General features: G+C 39.8%; 1 protein-coding gene across 1 annotated transcript in view; it reads left to right on the top strand.

The window, feature by feature from the left end:
* Window positions 1–18,556, top strand: part of CCDC175 (coiled-coil domain containing 175) — a 63,581-nt gene that overhangs the window by 3,047 nt on the left and 41,978 nt on the right. Inside the window, exons 3-8 of the mRNA XM_032405223.1 lie at window positions 1,509–1,620; window positions 5,591–5,726; window positions 8,585–8,813; window positions 10,573–10,695; window positions 11,814–11,923; window positions 15,836–15,917. Of these exons, the coding sequence (XP_032261114.1) occupies window positions 1,509–1,620; window positions 5,591–5,726; window positions 8,585–8,813; window positions 10,573–10,695; window positions 11,814–11,923; window positions 15,836–15,917 (792 nt within the window). The remainder of the gene's footprint in view (window positions 1–1,508; window positions 1,621–5,590; window positions 5,727–8,584; window positions 8,814–10,572; window positions 10,696–11,813; window positions 11,924–15,835; window positions 15,918–18,556) is intronic.

The raw sequence follows: 18,556 nt of genomic DNA, 5'->3' as shown, positions 1-18,556 counted from the left end.
TCAGTTTGTTTCAGAGTCCATAGTCTCTCATGGTTCGTCTCCCCCTCTGATTTCCCCCCCTGCTATCTTCTTCTTCTTCTTTTTTTTTTTTTTTTACCATATAATGTATTATTTGTTTCAGAGGTACAGGTCTGTGATTCATCAGTCTTACACAATTCACAGCGCTCACCATAGCACATACCCTCCCCAATGTCTATCACCCAGCCACCCCATCCCTCCCACCCCCCACCACTCCAGCAACTCTCAGTTTGTTTCCTGAGATTAAGAATTCTTCATATCAGTGAGGTCATATGATACATGTCTTTCTCTGATTGACTTATTTCACTCAGCATAATACCCTCCAGTTCCATCCACGTCGTTGCAAATGGCAAGATTTCATTCCTTTTGATGGCTGCGTAATATTCCATTGTGTATATACACCACGTCTTCTTTATCCATTCATCTGTCGATGGACATCTTGGCTCTTTCCACAGTTTGGCTATTGTGGACATTGCTGCTATAAACATCGGGGTGCACATATCCCTTCAGATCCCTACATTTGTATCTTTGGGGTAAATACCCAATAGGGCAATTGCTGGATCTTATGGTAGCTCTATTTTCAACTTTTTGAGGAAGCTCCATACTATTTTCCAGAGTGGCTGCATGTAATCTTCTTTTTTTACTCATAAAATATAATGGCAATTTCTCAGGTCATAAAAGAACTATAGCCGTTATGACCATTTATTTAAGAGATGATTTATCTATTTTTTCCACTAACAGATTTTTGGATGGTTTTCTTTTTTTAAAATAAGCCCCACCAAAAAAACAAAGCACAAAAATCCCTACCAGACTATTTGTTTGGATTTGTGGGTATGTATAAAAAAAAATTGTTCTCTTTATACCTAAGCATATTTTTATAGGCATTTTCCAGCTTTTAATTAAGCAGCTTTTTTCTCAGCATTACCCTTTTCGTTGGAGTCTCTCCTTTTAAATTGATTGAAACTGCATACAAAAAAAAACATAAGAAAAGATTTCTGAGAAGAAAATCAGCAGAGATTAAGAGATAAATTAACAATGACTTATCTTTTTTTTTTTTTTTTTTTTTTTTAAAGATTTTATTTATTTATTTGAGAGAGAGAGAATGAGAGACAGAGAGCATGAGAAGGAAGAGGGTCAGAGGGAGAAGCAGACTCCCTGCCGAGCAGGGAGCCCGATGCGGGACTCGATCCCGGGACACCAGGATCATGACCTGAGCCGAAGGCAGTCGCTTAACCAACTGAGCCACCCAGGCGCCCCAACAATGACTTATCTTAAAAACTGATTATAGAAGAGTGATTTTTCACACCTTCTAGTTCAAATAAGAAGAGGGATTTTTCACACTTTCTATTCCAAATAAAAATAAGAACAGAGGGTGTTGAATGGAAATCAAAGTTTGATCTCTGAAAATATTTATAATAGGGCATTGCTTAGGAAATCAATTTTATTAGTTTAATGCCTTAACTTTTTATATATGTAATTCAAATTTTCAGGAAGAAATGAGAAAAGCCACAATTGATCTCCTAGAAATTGAAAGCATGGAACTCAGCAGACTATATTTTCTACTGGAAACTCTTCCCAGTAACATTGGCAGAGAATTGGAAGGTACTTTTAAGGTTATCAACCATAGAAACTTAGTTTATCTTGTAAGAAAATAGAGCCTACTACTTTAACAAGACAAGTTTAATAGTTGGGTCATGTCAAAATATAGCTAGAAAGAGTACACAGCACAAACACAGATCCATAATAACGTTCTCTTACATTTTAAATGGAAATGATATATATAAAACTTGAATTTATATAGTTTAGTTTCTAAATAGACTAATGATATGTAGATCAACCCATTCCAAATTGGTATTTATCCAATTAAATTAGGCAGTTTGACTCACCTAAATCACCATTCTACTTTTTCTCCCTGTAGGTTTGGGGATTATAGGTACCTCATTTAAGTGGAATCTTACAATACTTGTCCTTTTGTGACTGGCTAATGTCACTTGGAAGGTCTTCAAGATTCATCCATGTTGTAGCTTGTGTCAGAATTTTCCTTCATTTTAGGGCCGAACAATATTCCGTTGTATGTGTATACTGTGTTTTGTGTATCTGTTCATTCACTGGATGGACCCTTGGGTTGTTTCCACCCTTTACCTATCGCGAACAAAGCTGTTATAAACATGGTGGTGCAAATATCTGTCTGAGTCCCTGCTTCCCATTCTTTTGGGCTTATATGCAGAAGGGAATTGCTGGATTGTATGGTACTATGGTACTTTTACTTTAAGTTTTGAGAAACTGCCATACTGTTTTCCATAGTGGCTGAAGTATTTTACATTCCCACCCACGACGCACAAGGATCCCAATTTCTTCACATTCTTGTCAACATTTGTTCTTTTCTATTCTTTTTGGCTTTTTAGATATAGCCATTCCAATGGGTGTGAATTGGTATCATGGTTTTGATTTGCATTTCCCTAATGACTAGTGATGTTGGGCGTTTTTTCATATGCTTATTGGTAATCGGCTTATCTTTGGAGAAATATCTATTCAGGTCCTTTGTTCATCTTTTAACTAGGTTGTTTGGTGGTTATTGAGTAGTGGGAATTCTTCCTCATGGAGTCTGGATGTTAACCCTTTATCAGATACATGATTTGCAAATATTTTGACCCATTCCATGGTTTGCCTTTTCACTCTGTTGATATTGACTTTTGATGCACAAAAGTTTTAAATTTTTAAAAAGATTTTATTCATTTGAGAGAGAGAGAGAGAGTGAGAGAGCAAGCACAGAAGGAGAAACAGACTTCCCTCTGGGCAGAGAGCCCAAAGTGGGGCTCGATCCCAGGACCCCAAGATCATGACCTGAGCCGAAGGCAGATGCTTAACCAACTGAGCCACCCCATCTGCCCCCAAAAGTTTTAAATTTTGATGTAGTACAGTTTATCTATATTTTCTTTTGTTGCCTATGCTTTTGGTGTCCTATCCAAGAAATCATTGCTAAATCCAGTGTCTTGAAGATTTCAATCTCTTATGTTTTCTTCTAAGAGTTTTAAAATTTTAGGTCTGACATTTAGGTTTTTGACTCCTTTTTGGTTAAATTTGGTATTTGGTGTAAGGTAAGCATTCAGTTTCATTTCCCCAGCTGCCAGGAGTGTTGGCTGAGGCTCACAGCTCAGGCCCTCTACAGGAATTGCCCTAGACAAGAGGAACGCTTGACACTGCTTCCTGCCCCATCCTGGCCCATTGTCTCCTCAGGTGCAGCCCATGTCCAGGGAGCAGTCACTGCGAGAATGCAAAGGCCCGCCTCCCCTGCTCAAGAACGACTCCCAAGTGTCCTCACAGCTCCAAAGCTCATTGCCATTTAACCTCCCCCTCCCCCACCCAGTGGTCTAAATTAAAAACAAACGAACAAAAGCAACAGCAACAAAACACTTTTTAAGTCGATGTTCCAGTTATCCGGTTATTCCCTTGCAGCTCCAAATCTACCTTTCTTGCCTGTTCCATGTTGAGAGAGCTGCGCCCTGTCGTTTCCCCCTTTACCAGCCGGCACAATGTTAAGTTTTGTCAAGTGAGGGCACTGGAAGGATACTGGAGGGAAGAGGGAAGAGGATACTCTTTCTGGCCCCAGGGTGCTCAGCTTGGCCAGCTCTCGCAGTGCACACAGCTGTTCCACGTCAGCCCCCTGCAGAGCCCGGCAGCTCCCTCCAGTATCCCTGGGGTGGCTGCATGGCGGATTGCTACCAGTGAGGCAGCAGCTTGTGAACAGATTCCCTGGCAACTCCCTGTGGATGGGCCGTCAATTCCCCCAGAAGCCAGATTTCCATGAGTTCTACCAGCCCAGCAGCTCGTGAATTTCTTTGCCACCCAGTGAGCCACAGCTCTTTCCAATGAGGCCTGGCTCTCAGGTGTGGAGGTGCTGCTTCCTCAAACTAACTCTGTCTAAGCCCTAGGGGTACTAGCTGCCCCTTACACTTGCTGCTCCCCGAGCCTTTACAGTTCTCTTCTCTCTTTTACTATCCAATCCCTCAATACTCTAGTCCTCTGTTAGGCTTACTAATTCCCTATATTACAATTTCCCTATTCAATTTGTAAGATTTCTATCTCCCCAATTAGACACTGAGTGACACAGTTAGTTATAAAACAATATGCATGGTGTTAGTGTGTCAGGGAAAATGCAATAAACTCTATATACAGAAAAAAACAAGACTTAGAAGAATCTGGGCTGAAGGCAGAATTAAGACTATTTTGGCTTACTTTTATAATCAGGAAAAATATTTAGAAGGAAAAGAAAAGAGCATACTAGCTAAAGAGATTCTTGATACCCACATAAATGTAATTAGTCTTACGTTATAAAACTTTGTTACTCAAAGTATGGTTCATGGATCAGCAGCATCAGCAGCATCTGAAGGCTTGTTATAAAATGCAGAATCTCTAGGCCCACCCCAGAACTACTATATCAGAATCTGTATTTTGGGGTGCCTGGGTGGCTCAGTCAGTTAAGCATCCAACTCTTGGTTTCGGCTCAGGTCATGATCTCAGGGTCCTGGGTTCAAGCCCCACATCGGGCTCCATGTGGAGTTTGCTTGTCCCTCCCCCTCTGCTCCTGCCTTCGTCATGCGCACTCTTGTACTCCCTCTCTAAAAATAGATAAATAAAATCTTGAAAAGGATCTGTATATATATATGTGTATATATATATGCATATTTGAGACTTAAAAGTTTGGGAAGCGCTGCTACAATGAGCAAACTTAACCAGTAGCCTTGGAAAAATAACCTAGCTCTCTCAAATGGAGCTACCAGCCAGTTTCTAGAGAATTTATTGTGTAGAAATGGGTAGTCCAGTACCTTCTAAACATCAGTATTAAAAAAATCATTTTTGCATCTATCATGCACTGAGGTAAACCTCTGAAGTCTTTTGTGATCACACGGATGTGTTATTTGTTGATGAATAATTAGTTCTTTAACACACTGAGTTCCCCAGAAAGCAGAGCCAGAGGCTTTTGCACTATTATTTGGGAGCACAACCCAAGGAGGAGGAGGAGGGCAGGATAAGGAGGCAAAAGCAGGGAGAAGGGAGAGTGGATCTGGGGTGCAACCTGATGCTGACTGCCGCTAAATGCAACACATTAAGCATGGGAACATGCCCCCAGGACACACCGTTCCACCTTCTCCCGGACCGTCCAGGCACCAGCTCCTGCCCGTCATGGGTCCGATATTTGCCTGCTTCCCACACTTTGGGTTACATGTGCGCGGGTGTGCATGTTTAAAGAAGTCCCATGGTAGAGGTGACAAGGAGGTCCTGGACAGGAGGTGAGAAGTGGGTAGAATAAGCAGGAATGAGGTGCTGCCAGACCGCACCAGTGTGAAGTCGTTGAGAGCCCATGGAAAGCTGGTCACCATAGCAGCAGCTGAAGTGACGGGAATAATTGATCGGTAAGACTGAAAGGACCCAAAGGGGTAAGAGGTGTCTGCTACAGGGACATAATTAAAGAGTATTTCAAAGAAAGACCTAATTTTTTCGTGATTTGGAAAGTCACTATCAAGTGTGCCACTTCTCAAATAATCTAGAAACATTTCCACTTACTTTTAAGAATGTGTCAGAGATGCACGCAGATTAAATCTTTTTGAGATAAATCAAATACAAACGGACATTACAAGGATGAATGATGCAATACAGTCTCTGAAGATGAGAATACTTGATCTGAAAAGAACTAATGAAGCTCTAGGGTATGTATTTTTTTTTTTAATTCAGTACTTGTGGGAGTTGGGGTCTGTGGCTGGAGTGTGAAAATTGTCCTAAGGGGTCTGTCCTCTTGTCTGTGCTGGTGTGGGGCAAGTAGGAGGTGGGTATCATCTGGAGCAGATGACCTTGGCTGATGAGGGGTATGTGATGGCCGCACAGAGCTGGGGAGGAGAGCAAAAAATCTTCAACCACTGCAGTCAGGGGACCTGTCAAGTTTCAGAGACCATCCAGCTTCCCAGCAGCACCTACTGTGTGTGACTCTCGTGCCACCTCCAAAGGTAGAGGCGCACAGTGGTTTCAGATTCCCCTTTAGCAAAATCAAGTTTACAAACCTCAACCACTAAAGCAAGAAATTTGGCTGGATATTGTATTAGAAATACAGTATCAAACCAGATACGCTGTAGCTAGTTTATCTTAAAGGTATTCAGCCATAAACTACTGGAGGTCTGAGGGATGGGATTGGTTCCCAGCAGAGAATTAATTACAGATTTCGTCTGTAATTAAATGAGATGATATATATAACTGCCTGTAGCTCAGATTCTGACACCTATTAGTTTCTTTCCTTTATCCCTGAGCTGTATTGCCAGGACTTCACCCCATGGGCCTCCTTTTCTCCACCTGTAAAGTGGGGATTACAAATTTGAATTTATGCATCTCATGGAGGAAAAGATACATTCTGAAAGGAAAACCAACAAAACCTTAGGAACAACTCAGCATTGTGAGCAAATACGTAAGAATGATGCATAAATATCAGAATGTCAGTTTGTCAGAGGAAGAAATGTTGGAAGAGTCCCTATGAAAGAAAAAAAATCTTCTTGGGAAGCTAAAGTGATCAGAAGGTCGCTTGGTGCACATAATATCAAAGCATCAGGAATTAGGTGAAGGGGCGCCTGGGTGGCTCAGTCGTTAAGCGTCTGCCTTCAGCTCAGGTCATGATCCCAGGGTCCTGGGATAGAGCCCCACATCGGGCTCCCTGCTCGGCAGGAAGCCTGCTTCTCCCTCTCCCACTCCCCCTGCTTGTGTTCCTGCTCTCGCTATCTCTCTCTGTCAAATAAATAAATAAAATCTTTAAAAAAAAAAAAAAAAGGAATTAGGTGGAGACCTTGAGGCCCAGGGACGACTTTCCCCAATTAGGCCCTCAGAACACCTGTTCTGGGGGATGCTCCATGAAAAAGAAAGTTCATGATCACATAAGCTTGAGAATTCTAACCCCTCTTAGGGATTCACAATGTGGATTTGCTAGCCAGAGACTGCTGTGTGAACTATATTATCAATTCCTAAACTAATAACAAGGAAGATAATATCCAGGCTGGAGTACTCAGGTCAATTGGCCAGCACCATCACACCTCTACAGACCAGTGATTTTCAAACTTGATGCATCAGAATCACTTGGAGTGCTTATTAAAACACAAATTACTAGAAAGCTCCGCAGCACCCCAAATTTCTGATTTAGTAGGTGTGGGGGATGGGAGTGAGAATTTGCATTTCTAACGAGTTGCCAGGTGATGCTAATGGGGCTGGTCCTGACCACATGTTCAGAATCTCTGCTCTAGAGAAATCTTTATGGAAAGGCAAATGACAAACATAAGGCGGGTTGCTTGATGAGCTAGCATCACCAAGCTACAATCTCACTGCATCCATTTTTCAAAGAAAGATGCACATCAAGATGCCAACACTCTCTGACAGGTGGTCCTCTCCTGGACAGTCCCCCCAAATGGCAAGCTCTTTGGGTGGGTTTTTCTTAGGTCCTGTGTTGGGTTTCTGAGTTCTCTCTTCTCAACCCACCTCAATACACCTAATTAGTTTTTGGTGTTGTTTTTTTTTTTTATTTGACTTGTTTAGCTTAGTTCTACTAAGGCTACTCCATCCTTAGGTTGACTCATTCTTAGAAGGCTTCCTCTACTAGACCCACAAAGCACCCATTATCGGACCCTCTCTAGCCTGGGCTTTTAATTGCATTTCCATGGTAGAGTTGACTTCTGGAAAATAAACTTACCAACAACCTGTTACCATTTTCCTGAGCCTTTGCACACAATCCCCTTGAACAACTGAAGTCTTTAGCCCTGGGGATTAGAGAAAGGAAAAAGGTCTTAACATTGTAGAAGCTTTTAAAAAAGGAAAATCTAGAAATGGCACCAATTGTCCCTCCTTCCAGTCTTGGCATTGTTGGCCCTGGGGTAGATATTTCTCACTGTCTTAAGGTCTTCTTCAGATGGTTGTGGCTAGCCATGGATAGGTGAAGTTAATGTCTCCTCCTGAACTCAGATTTGGCTGCAGGTAGGAGGGGATAAGAGAGTTCAAGTTAGGTTTCAAGCATCTTCTGAACAGTGAAGACAGACTCTGCTCTCTCCTCCCTGACTCTTGTCCATCAGAGGAAGGCTTGCTTTCTCCTGGGCCCTCCCTGCAGGGCACGGCATCAGAAGGTGGCTGGAGGGATGGTGAGATATTTATCTTCCTTTGGCTTGGTTGCATGTCTCAGGATAAGATAGTTATGGCAATGCTACCTATCAAACCATTTGTCTGGTCAGATTCCATTCATCTCAAAACTGTTTTTGAATCCTTGCATACCTTAAACCAAAACATCCCATAGTTACTACCAGGAACCGGATGGGTGGGGCGAGGCAGGACCCCATGACATTTGTGCAGCAGTAAACAGGTGCAAGATTGACATTTGTCTTGTGTTTCCTTCTGTCCTCATCTCAGCCAAGTTTAAGTGATCACGAATACAACTTAAGTATTCCTTACAGTTTCCCTCTGTATGGTGTTCATCTCGGCAAACAGACTTTAAGTTCCTTTCCTAAAAACCATACTTTTCATTCCATGAACCATTCTTTTCTCCTAGTGAAGAGCAAGAGAAGCTGGCGAGGGAGCACGAAAAGTTAGTGATGGCACTCAACCACACGATGGGAGAAAAGGCCGCCACCACTGTTTACATCAATGAGACTTACACCAAAATCAACTCGGAGAGAAAAGAAATAGAATTGCAAAAACGACATCTCGAAGAAATAGAGGAGCAATTGGAAAAAGAAAAAGAGGAATATTTGAAAAGAAAACAAAAACTGGATGAAGAGGTAAGTGGCATGATTTACTTTTTAAAAAATTACAGAATCGTGTGGAATCTCAGGCAGGAAATTCGCAAGGCTAGCAAGCGTCCCGTGCGGTATCTCCTGTGAACGGTGATGCAGAGATGCAAGCACACCGGGGACCCTTGGGGTAGACACTGATTGTGTCATAGCATCTGAGGTCATGGGAAAGAATATGAGTGACGGGATTTGTCACACTAGGGTAGCCCCTTGCTCATAGGCAGCCCTACAGGGACAAGGATCTTGTTTTCGTGGCATCTCGTTGCCTCTGACCATTCTGACCATGGACAAGACCAGGGAGATCCACGCTGCCAGAGCCTTCAGCTCCTGCTGAAAGCATCCGAGCAGAGCAGCCTGCAGAAGGGCTGGGTGGAGCCCTAGGCTGCAACAGAAAAGAGTATCTTGAGACTAGCGATTTTGGGAGAGTAGATGGGAATGACTACCGCATCTTGGTGTCTGCTGGGCTATATTAATTAAAATTCACCATCAGAGTGGCTCGTGACGGTTCCTCTTTTCTGTGCTTCTGTTACCCCAGGAGAGGCAGGGCTCTCTCCAGGGGAGGTGTTCCCAGCAGTCTTCCTTCTCCCCCATGTGTGGCAGCCTGGCTCATGATGAGAATTGCTGTCGGGTCCCTGCCGCTGCCCTCCCTGTGGTGGGCACAGGCAAGACTATCATGCAGAAAATTGGCTGGGGCTCGCACCCTGTGTAGCCCCCACCAAGGTTCACTGAACGCACATAATAGGCTGGGGTAACAGCCTGTTAATTTCCTTTACTTCCTATGAGAAAGGAAAAACTATTACAGCTGTCAGAGTCTTCAAATTGTAAGCTCTCCCCTAACACCAAACAAAATATTTTTTGCTAATATTATGTCTATGACCACAAGACCTTAGGAGAAGTCTTTGGCTGAAGAATGAACACAGAATTCTGATTTTCAACAAAATGGATTAATCCCAAAGTTCCATTCCTATGCAACGGTGCTCTGGTGCTGAGATAATTGACCATGATCATGTTCATTCATAAGACACTTCGGGTGCACTGGCTTTGACAGAAAGCCATCCAAAGTGTATGTTTTCATAACTCTTTAGTACAGAATTGAATATGCTTTCTCAGGCCTTATTACTCCGTTAGTTACCTTGTTCTTGATCATTCATTTTGCCAGACAAATGCATTGATGTGTTTGATTTTGATGAGAGGATGACTCATTCCATTGGGTCTGACAAGTAATCAAAATATGTTTGATCTTGGTAGGATGGTAAGAAGTTGTCCAAGATTGTGAGCTGCCCAGTCTTCAGTGATTTTTTACCCTGTTTTTAGTCTGCTTTCTTTCCCATCCAAAAAATGTGAATTTAGATTTCCAGATCATTCGTCATTTTTTTCTTTGACTTTCCTGATCTTATTATTATTAGCACACTATAAATCTGGTGGCCGTTGCTATGGTGTTTTACTAGTAAATTGCTACAATGGCAGTTGCTTTTAGAATTTGCTATTAATGATCATTGTTTTATTGCTCTTATAAATTTACTATTTCAACATTTATAATTACAATTTATTCTTTGTAGTTCACTATTTTTCTTGTGATGTTGCAAAACAAGCAAACCCTGTTGGCGGGGGGTGTGTTTTTGTTGTTGTTGTTGATAGACCGACCATGGTATACTTAGTATGAGTTAGATTAACAAAATAAAAAGATTTCCTAAACTTTGTTGTTCTCATAAGTTTTTTGATTGGTTTATCATGTTTATCATTACAGATTGAGAGATATAAAAAGTTCTGTGAATTTAAGAGAAGAGAGACTTATAAAAAGAAGAAAGAATTGGATACATTAAAACTTAAAGTGTCAAAAATGAAAGAAACAGTTATGACCAGCACAGTGGTAAGAAAGAATAAACGATGTGTTTGATGTTTAGGAGATCCTTTAGACGTTGTGCTCATGTTGCTGGCAGTTCTAGGATTTCAGACCCTTGTTGACTCTGAAACTAGTTATGACCCAGAAGTGGAGGCATGTGGGTGCTTTCAAGGAAGGAATAGCTGGCGGGGGGGGCGGAGCTTTTGGCCACCTGTCTCACCTGGTAAGAGTGGGAGCCCCTCTGTGCTTCCCGCAGGTGTTTCTCTGAGTCCACACTGATGTGCATGTTTAGATGGCATTACACAGTCTGCGTGTGATCACTCCATGCCGGGGAGCAGAGGAACTTGTCTGATCAGCTCTCTCTCCCCTCCATTCTTCCCCACAGCTGAAATGCAGACCCAAGGCTCTATAAATGTTTGCCTCCCCTTTTCTTTCTTTTTTTTTTTTTTTAAGTAGGCTCCATGCTGGGCATGGAGCCCAACACAGGGCTTGAACTCACAGCCCTGAGATCAAGACCTGAGCTGAGATCAAGAATCAGACACTTAACTGACTGAACCACCCAGGCGCCCCTGCCTTCCCTTTTCTTTATTCCAAAACTGCATTGTAAAAATATGTTTTATTATGAATTTTCTCCAATCATACTTCATTCTTTTAAATCATGCTGACATTTTATCACAGTACCCAACTATTGCATTTCTGAAATACTGATTAAATAAGAAAAATTCTCTTCAATAGAAGCATATTTCTCAAGATAATTTGTTTTTACTTTTTTGGTAATACTCATTCTAATATCCTAGAGTATTTTGAAGATGATTATGAAGATATAGATTTGTTTGGATTTTTTTTAAAAGGTAGTCAAAATGAATTCATATCTTGAAAGTTGTTTTTATAGTTTTTGCATTCTTGCTGCTATATTTGGTTGGGCTCTCTCCAAAATGTTGGTTTTTTTCCTGATGATTTCAGGATTATTTCTGCCCAGGTTTGTTTTATGAAGAAACCGTTTTAATGATTGCTTTTTATTTTTGCTGAAGGATAACCCCAATGTAAAAGTTGAGTGGATAATACATGAATATTTAGTGAATCAAACACTGTCATGAATCACTTGGTGACAATTGAATACCATCATTTTATTGAATTTTCAAAAGGTTCTTAGTGATCACAATTTAGAGATATCACGACTACAAGAATCAATAAGACATTGGGAACAAGAGCTCGAAGAAATGAAGAAATCCTGTAAGATACTGGAGGATAAAATGTAAGTTTGATATTTATTTTTACTGAAGCATTTCTAGATGTTCTGTTTCTTTCTTTTTTAAAAAAAATCTTTAATATTAGATGAAAACTATATTCTCTTAATTTGCTAAAATTTGTGATAGCTTTATAAAACCACCTTTTCATTTGGAAATTAACCAGTTTTTCAGATAAACAAGAGAAAAAAATTGAGGATGATATAGTCATTTAAGGGAAAGGGAGGGACTCTCTGGAATTAATTATTCTCACTTCAGTTCCTGATTCCCTACAAACAAATATGCCCCCAGGGGAAGGCATTAGTGGGACCTCCTATAAGGCTCACCTACTCTTGCTATGACAGTTGTTCTTAGTCAACCTACAGAACTTACTGAGAAAATACAAGGAAGTTTCAGGGCAAAAATTTTACCCATGGGACTGGAACCATAAACTTGTGGAAATCTGTCCACCCCAAGGCAAACAGTCTCTGCTTCCTTTTCAGGTCCATGTTTCATTCTGTCTTTACCTACATACAATGTTCTGTCGTTGGTAAGCCCATGGCTGAGCATGGCCATTCCAAACCCTCTGAGTTTACCTGTTGCAGGTCTATCTATCTTTGGAGATTGACCCACAGACTTCTCCCAGGAGAATTCCCAGATTTCTCATCAGAAGGTGTTTGGCCCAGCTCTGACAAGGAAGGTGGGGTCTTATAGTACAAAATATGGCTTCCAGGCCTATCCCCAGGTTTTGCTGACAGTTTAAAAGACAAATTTTGGACTTGAGTAGATTCCCCAAAAGGCAAGGAACTTCACATGTGGAATCTTGTTATAACATGGCTTATTCCTGCATAGGATCAAATGTATTGTAATTAAAATTATATCTTCTAAAACAGCAATTGCACAATACAATGCTGTTCTACCTACATCTGGCCATAAAATAAGCAATAATCTTTATACTCAGTACCAGATTTATAAGTATAAAAGCTCAAGTAATACTACAATCAAAACTCAGAATAAAAAAAATATCTTTCTTTGAAAGTGATTCACTAGTTTTAGTTCATACATATTTTAAAGAAAAACTAGCAAATAATCATGGAGGAAGATACAGATTAGCTCTTAACTTATTTCTAGGAGTTATGATTAAAAACCTTGCTTGAAATTTTATTTATAAGCAGTCTTCATGTTAGCTAATTTGCTTTAAATATATTCAAGAAAGAAATAGGGATTCATTGATCTATTTTTTTTAAGATTTCATGTATTTGAGAGAGAGAGAGGGAGGGAGGGAGCACAGGCAGGGGGAGCGGCAGGAGAGGGAGAAGCAGACTCCCCGCTCAGCAGGGAGCCCGACATGGGGCTTGATCCCAGGACTCATGACCTGATCATGACCCGAGCCAAAGGCAGACACTCAACTGACTGAGCCACCCAGCCACCCCTCACTGATCTATTTTTAATGGCACATCATTTTTTTTTCAATCCCAGCTTTCCAAGAGTTTTCATTCATATGGAATCTCCCTGAGGAGAAGTACACTTGATTAATTTGGTGATTGAAGTTTTAGGTTACCCCCCTTGTTATTAATAAAACTGTACTTTTTCCTCTTTACTACCAAGCAAATTAAAAGAAAATTCTTACATTCATTTTATATTTCTCCTTTAGTTCATTTTCTCTATTTATGGAGGTGGGAAAAGGCACCTAAATTTTGGTTGGTAGATTTGAAGAGTCAAACAGTGTTGTTTTATAATAGTCTATAAGATTCTTTTAAGAGTAAATTATACAAGAAACTAAAATAATTTGCATAAATTCATCTTCCTATTAATCTATAAGCTTTAATTTTTTTCCCCCCATGAAATCTTTAATTTGCAAGCTTGTTACATATTTTGAGGTCCAAATATTAAGGAAAAACAAAAAGTCACTCAGCCATCTGAATGTGGGCAGTTAGGGGTACCTCAAATGCTCCACAAGTCCATAGGAGGCATTGATAGTCTAAACCTCGTTCATTATTATTATTGATGTCCAACATGATGTGTTTGCATAATAAAGGCAAATTCAGTGCCTACCTTTCTAAATGGGTATGGTCTTTCTTTGCCAGTCAGCTGGTTTTCAGCACATATGAAGTGGGGGACTGGAAGCTAAGTATTGTATATAAATGACATGCAGTCTGTGACCCAGAGTATATACTTGCCATTGCAATGCAGGAGGCTATGAAAAATATAGATGCTTTTTTTTATAAGGGTTGAAATGATTTCAGAATTGTCATGATTGCCAATGATTCCATCCTGCCAAACTTTAATGATCTAATCTATTCCTTCAATTTCTTGAATTCCTAATGGAATTTGACATGCTTCCACCTTCTCTTTTTAAGATTTTATTTATTTACTTGAGAGTGAAAGAGAGAGTACAGAGGGAGAGGGAGAAGCAGACTCTCCACTGAGCAGGAAGCCCGATGTGGGGCTCCATCCCAGGACCCTGAGATCACAACCTGAGCCAAAGGCAGACGCTTAACCGACTGAGCCACCCAGGTGCCCCACACTTCCACCTTCTTGAAATACTTTCTTCTCATGGCCTCTTAAACATCATATTCCTTTATGTCACTCACTACACTGCTCTTTCTCAGGGCCCTTTATTTGTTCTTATTCTTCTTTCTGAGTCTGAATTTTGGAGTTCTTGGCCCTTCTCTATTCACATCCTCCAGACATGATTTCGTCCATTCTTATGGCTTTCTATATCTTCTGTACCCCCGTGACTCCCAAATTTATATATCCAGCACTGAGTAGCAAATACATAGACTCTACAGTTTATTTGACCTCTCCATTTGGAGGATATCTGTTAGATATCTCAAATACGATGTGTCCTGAACAGAACTCTTAATTTCCCACCTCATTGAAACAGCTCTTCCCTCAGTCTTCCATCTCACTATTTACCTAGTTACTCCAGCTGAAAACCTAGGAGTCATCTACCATTCCTGTTTTCCTCACTTCCTAACCCTAACCCAACTAACCAACTAACTAGCCCTAACTCAACTCAAATGCCAGCCAAATCCCAAGGTATGTCTTGTTGCCTTTATCTTCAGAATATATCCTGAATCCAACTATTTCTTACTACCTCCTCCACTACGACATTAGTCTGAGCCACCATTCTCTCTTCTGGACCACTGCCCTAGTCTTCTGCATAGTCTCTCTTCCTGTACTCTTGTCTTTCTCCACTGAGTAGCAAGAGTCATCTTTACACGATGTAACTCAGTTCATCTCTCTCCTCTGCTTAAAAAAAAATCCTCCCCTGGTTCTCTCTGAACTTCCACTTTGTCCTTAGCCCCTACATGATCTAGTCTCCGTCTACCTCTCCAGCCTTCTCATAATCCTCTCCTCATCAAATACACAAAACTTGTTCTGGCCCCAGAATTTTTATCACTGGCCGTACCTTGTACATGAAAGACTTTTCTTCAGATCTTCACCTATCTGGCCCCTTCTCATCATTCAGGTTCTTCACAAGTCATCTCAAGAGGCCTTCCCTTACCACCTGTCTGAGGTAGCATCATCACTCTCACGATTTCTCTGTCCTTCACCCTACTTTGTGTTCTTTAAAGCACTTAGCACTACCTGAAATTTATTATTATTATTATTATTATTATTATTATTTTGATAACTTCTATTCTGACTACTTCATAGAGTGTAACTTCCATGAGGGTAGGGACTTTGCCTGCACTATATCTCTAGTACCTGTAACACCTGCAGAGTACAAATGTTGGATAATTGTTTCTTAATGAATATATACAGGAAGTATTAATTCATCAAAAGAGTAAAATTTTTTATTTATTTTAATGAACATATCAATAAATATGTTACATAGGAAGATGGGGACTGGAAGTTTCTGGTGTCATAAATAAATGTGGCTTTGCTGGAAAACATGCCCTAATATGAATCTGTTTGGCTTCCTTTGATCATAGACAATTTTTTGTAAATACAAAAGAAAAACTGGAAGATTCATCTGGTATTGAAAAAGATGAATTCTTGCAGAAGATAAAGCAGGTAGGAAGATGGAAATTATGACTTTTAGATTATAATTCATTTTTAGTTACTATTTTAAATATATTTGAGAAATGTGAAATTTTCCCAAAGTAGATTTTTCATGAATTAATAATAATCATGATCATTCACAATAATTGATTTAAAGATTTTGATCACCTCCCAAAGTATTTTAAATATATGAAAGAATGAATGTTGTCTATGTGAAGATGAATTATTTGTTTGGTAACTTGTCATGTGTTTGTGATTATTTTACATTAGAAATATATTTTTCATGTGAATTTTTTTTTTTTTAAATGGAACCTCCTTGCTGTTTTGTGGTACCTGTAAAGTCTAGCAACCCATACTACACTTAATAATGTCATGAAATATTTGAGTCAGATTTAGGCCCTGAGAGAAATCTCTGGACACTTTAAATCTTAGGTTAAAAGAAATATCATAAGTACATAATCATGGGTGTAAACTAAAATTTATCCACAAGGTATTCAGTAAAGCATTCATTATGATAGTTGAAAAATTGTAGGGAAGATAGAGTTGAAGTCCAACAAAAGGGTCTTGGCTAAATAAGCAACAGCTCATAATATATTATTGCATGACAAATAGAATTAAAACATTATAGGCAGATCTCTTCCAGAAGAATGATTTGAGCCAATTAAATTCTTTCCATTTTTGGTTATGAGTTAATAGCATTAAGGATGGCTTCTCTGCAGTTTAGACCTACTCTAATTCTTTTAGTTGTGAAGATATTGAAAGACAGAAACTAGATAAGGTTGGTTGGTTGGCTAGTTGGTTTTTAAAGTTTATTTTCGTTCTCTGGGCAAAGGATTTCTTTTTCTTTCTATTTATTTCCTATTGGAGGAGCTGCTAGGCAGGGTTCAGATGACAGCTCCATAGTTTGTAGCCCCCCAACTGTCTGGAAAACCCAGGACCCCTACCCTGTCATGGCTTACTTGCTTATAGGGACAAATGCAGAGGGGTTTCCCCTTAATACATAGCCCTCAGCCAAATTCCCTGAGTACAAGTCAGTGATTGCTTCAAAGGGATTGGGCTCTGACCTATTTATTATTTCCACTGGACTCTTGGTGGCAGCCAATCTTAATTCTCATGAGGTGTAAGAGGCAAGTTCAATGATGACATGAAATTCTATTTTAACTTTATTTTTTTTTTAAATTTTTTTATTGTTATGTTAATCCCCATACATTACATCATTAGTTTTAGATATAGTGTTCCATGATTCATTGTTTGTGCATAACACCCAGTGCTCCATGCAGAACGTGCCCTCCTCAATACCCATCACCAGGCTAACCCATCCTCCCAACCCCCTCCCCTCTAGAACCCTCAGTTTGTTTTTCAGAGTCCATCGTCTCTCATGGTTCTTCTCCCCCTCCGATTTCCCCCCCTTCATTCTTCCCCTCCTGCTACATTCTTCTTCTTCTTTTTTTCTTTCTTAACATATATTGCATTATTTATTTCAGAGGTACAGATCTGAGATTCAACAGTCTTGCACAATTCACAGCGCTTACCAGAACACATACCCTCCCCAGTGTCCATCACCCAGTCACCCCATCCCTCCCACCCCACCCCCCACTCCAGCAAAGTAGGGACCCGAAAGGCTATTTTAACTTTATTTTAATTTTTTATTGTAAAATATTATACAGATACAGAACAGCACATACACTGTAAATGTACAGTCTTTATGTACATATCTATCTTTTGATGGATGTAATTTATTAATTATAATGAAGTCCAGTTTGTCAATCTTTTCCGTCTTGTTTTTTATGTCCTATGTCATGAAGATATTCTCTTTTCATGATCTTCTAGAAGCTTTATTGTTTGACATTTCACATTTAGGACTGTAAGCGATCTGGGATCTGTGTGTGTGTGTGTACACTGTGAGAGGGTGGTCAAGATTCATATTTTTCCATAAGGTCCAGTTAATTAGCATCATTTAATGAAAAGACAGTCTTTGCCTGTTCCTATATTGTAATGGCATGTTTGTCATAAATCAAATGTAGATCATAAATACATCATAAATATGTGTGTAGATCTGTGGACTCTCTTATGTTCCTTTGGACTTGTCTCTCCTCACATTAAAACCAGACTTTCTTAATTAGCAGCTTTAACATAAGCCTTTATAATTAGTAGTATAAATCCAACTTTGTTTTTCAAGATGGCTTCTACTATTCTTGGCCCTTTGAATTTCTATCAGTCTGTCAAATTCTGCCAAAGAACCTGTTTGCATTTTGATTGGGGTTGCATTATATCTATAGATCAGTTTGGGGAGAATGTTACATTCTTACAATATGGAAGCTTCCAATCCATGAACATGGTGTACCTCATTTACCTTAGGTCTTCTTTGTTCCCTTTGACTTAGTTGTTCGGTTTCACTATGATATGTCCATGTTTTCTTTTTTATTCCTCCTGTGTGGGATTCACTGGGCTTCTTAAATTCATGAATTGCTATATAAGTTCTGCAAAATTCTTAGTCATTATCTGTTCACATATTTCATTCTCTTTCTTCTTCATCTGAGACTCTGATTATATGTACATTGTGTGTGTGTTTGTACAATTATTTGTACTAATATATATTTCCTCTATGTAGTTTACCCTCTCTCCTGTGTTTTCTACCTTTTGTCTCCCCC

The sequence above is a fragment of the Phoca vitulina genome, unplaced genomic scaffold (assembly GCF_004348235.1).
Source record: "Phoca vitulina isolate PV1807 unplaced genomic scaffold, GSC_HSeal_1.0 scaffold7, whole genome shotgun sequence".
In the NCBI taxonomy this organism is placed as follows: Eukaryota; Metazoa; Chordata; class Mammalia; order Carnivora; family Phocidae; genus Phoca; species Phoca vitulina.
The sequence above is the reverse complement of the archived record's forward strand: the minus strand, read 5'-3'. Positions and strand labels throughout refer to the sequence as shown.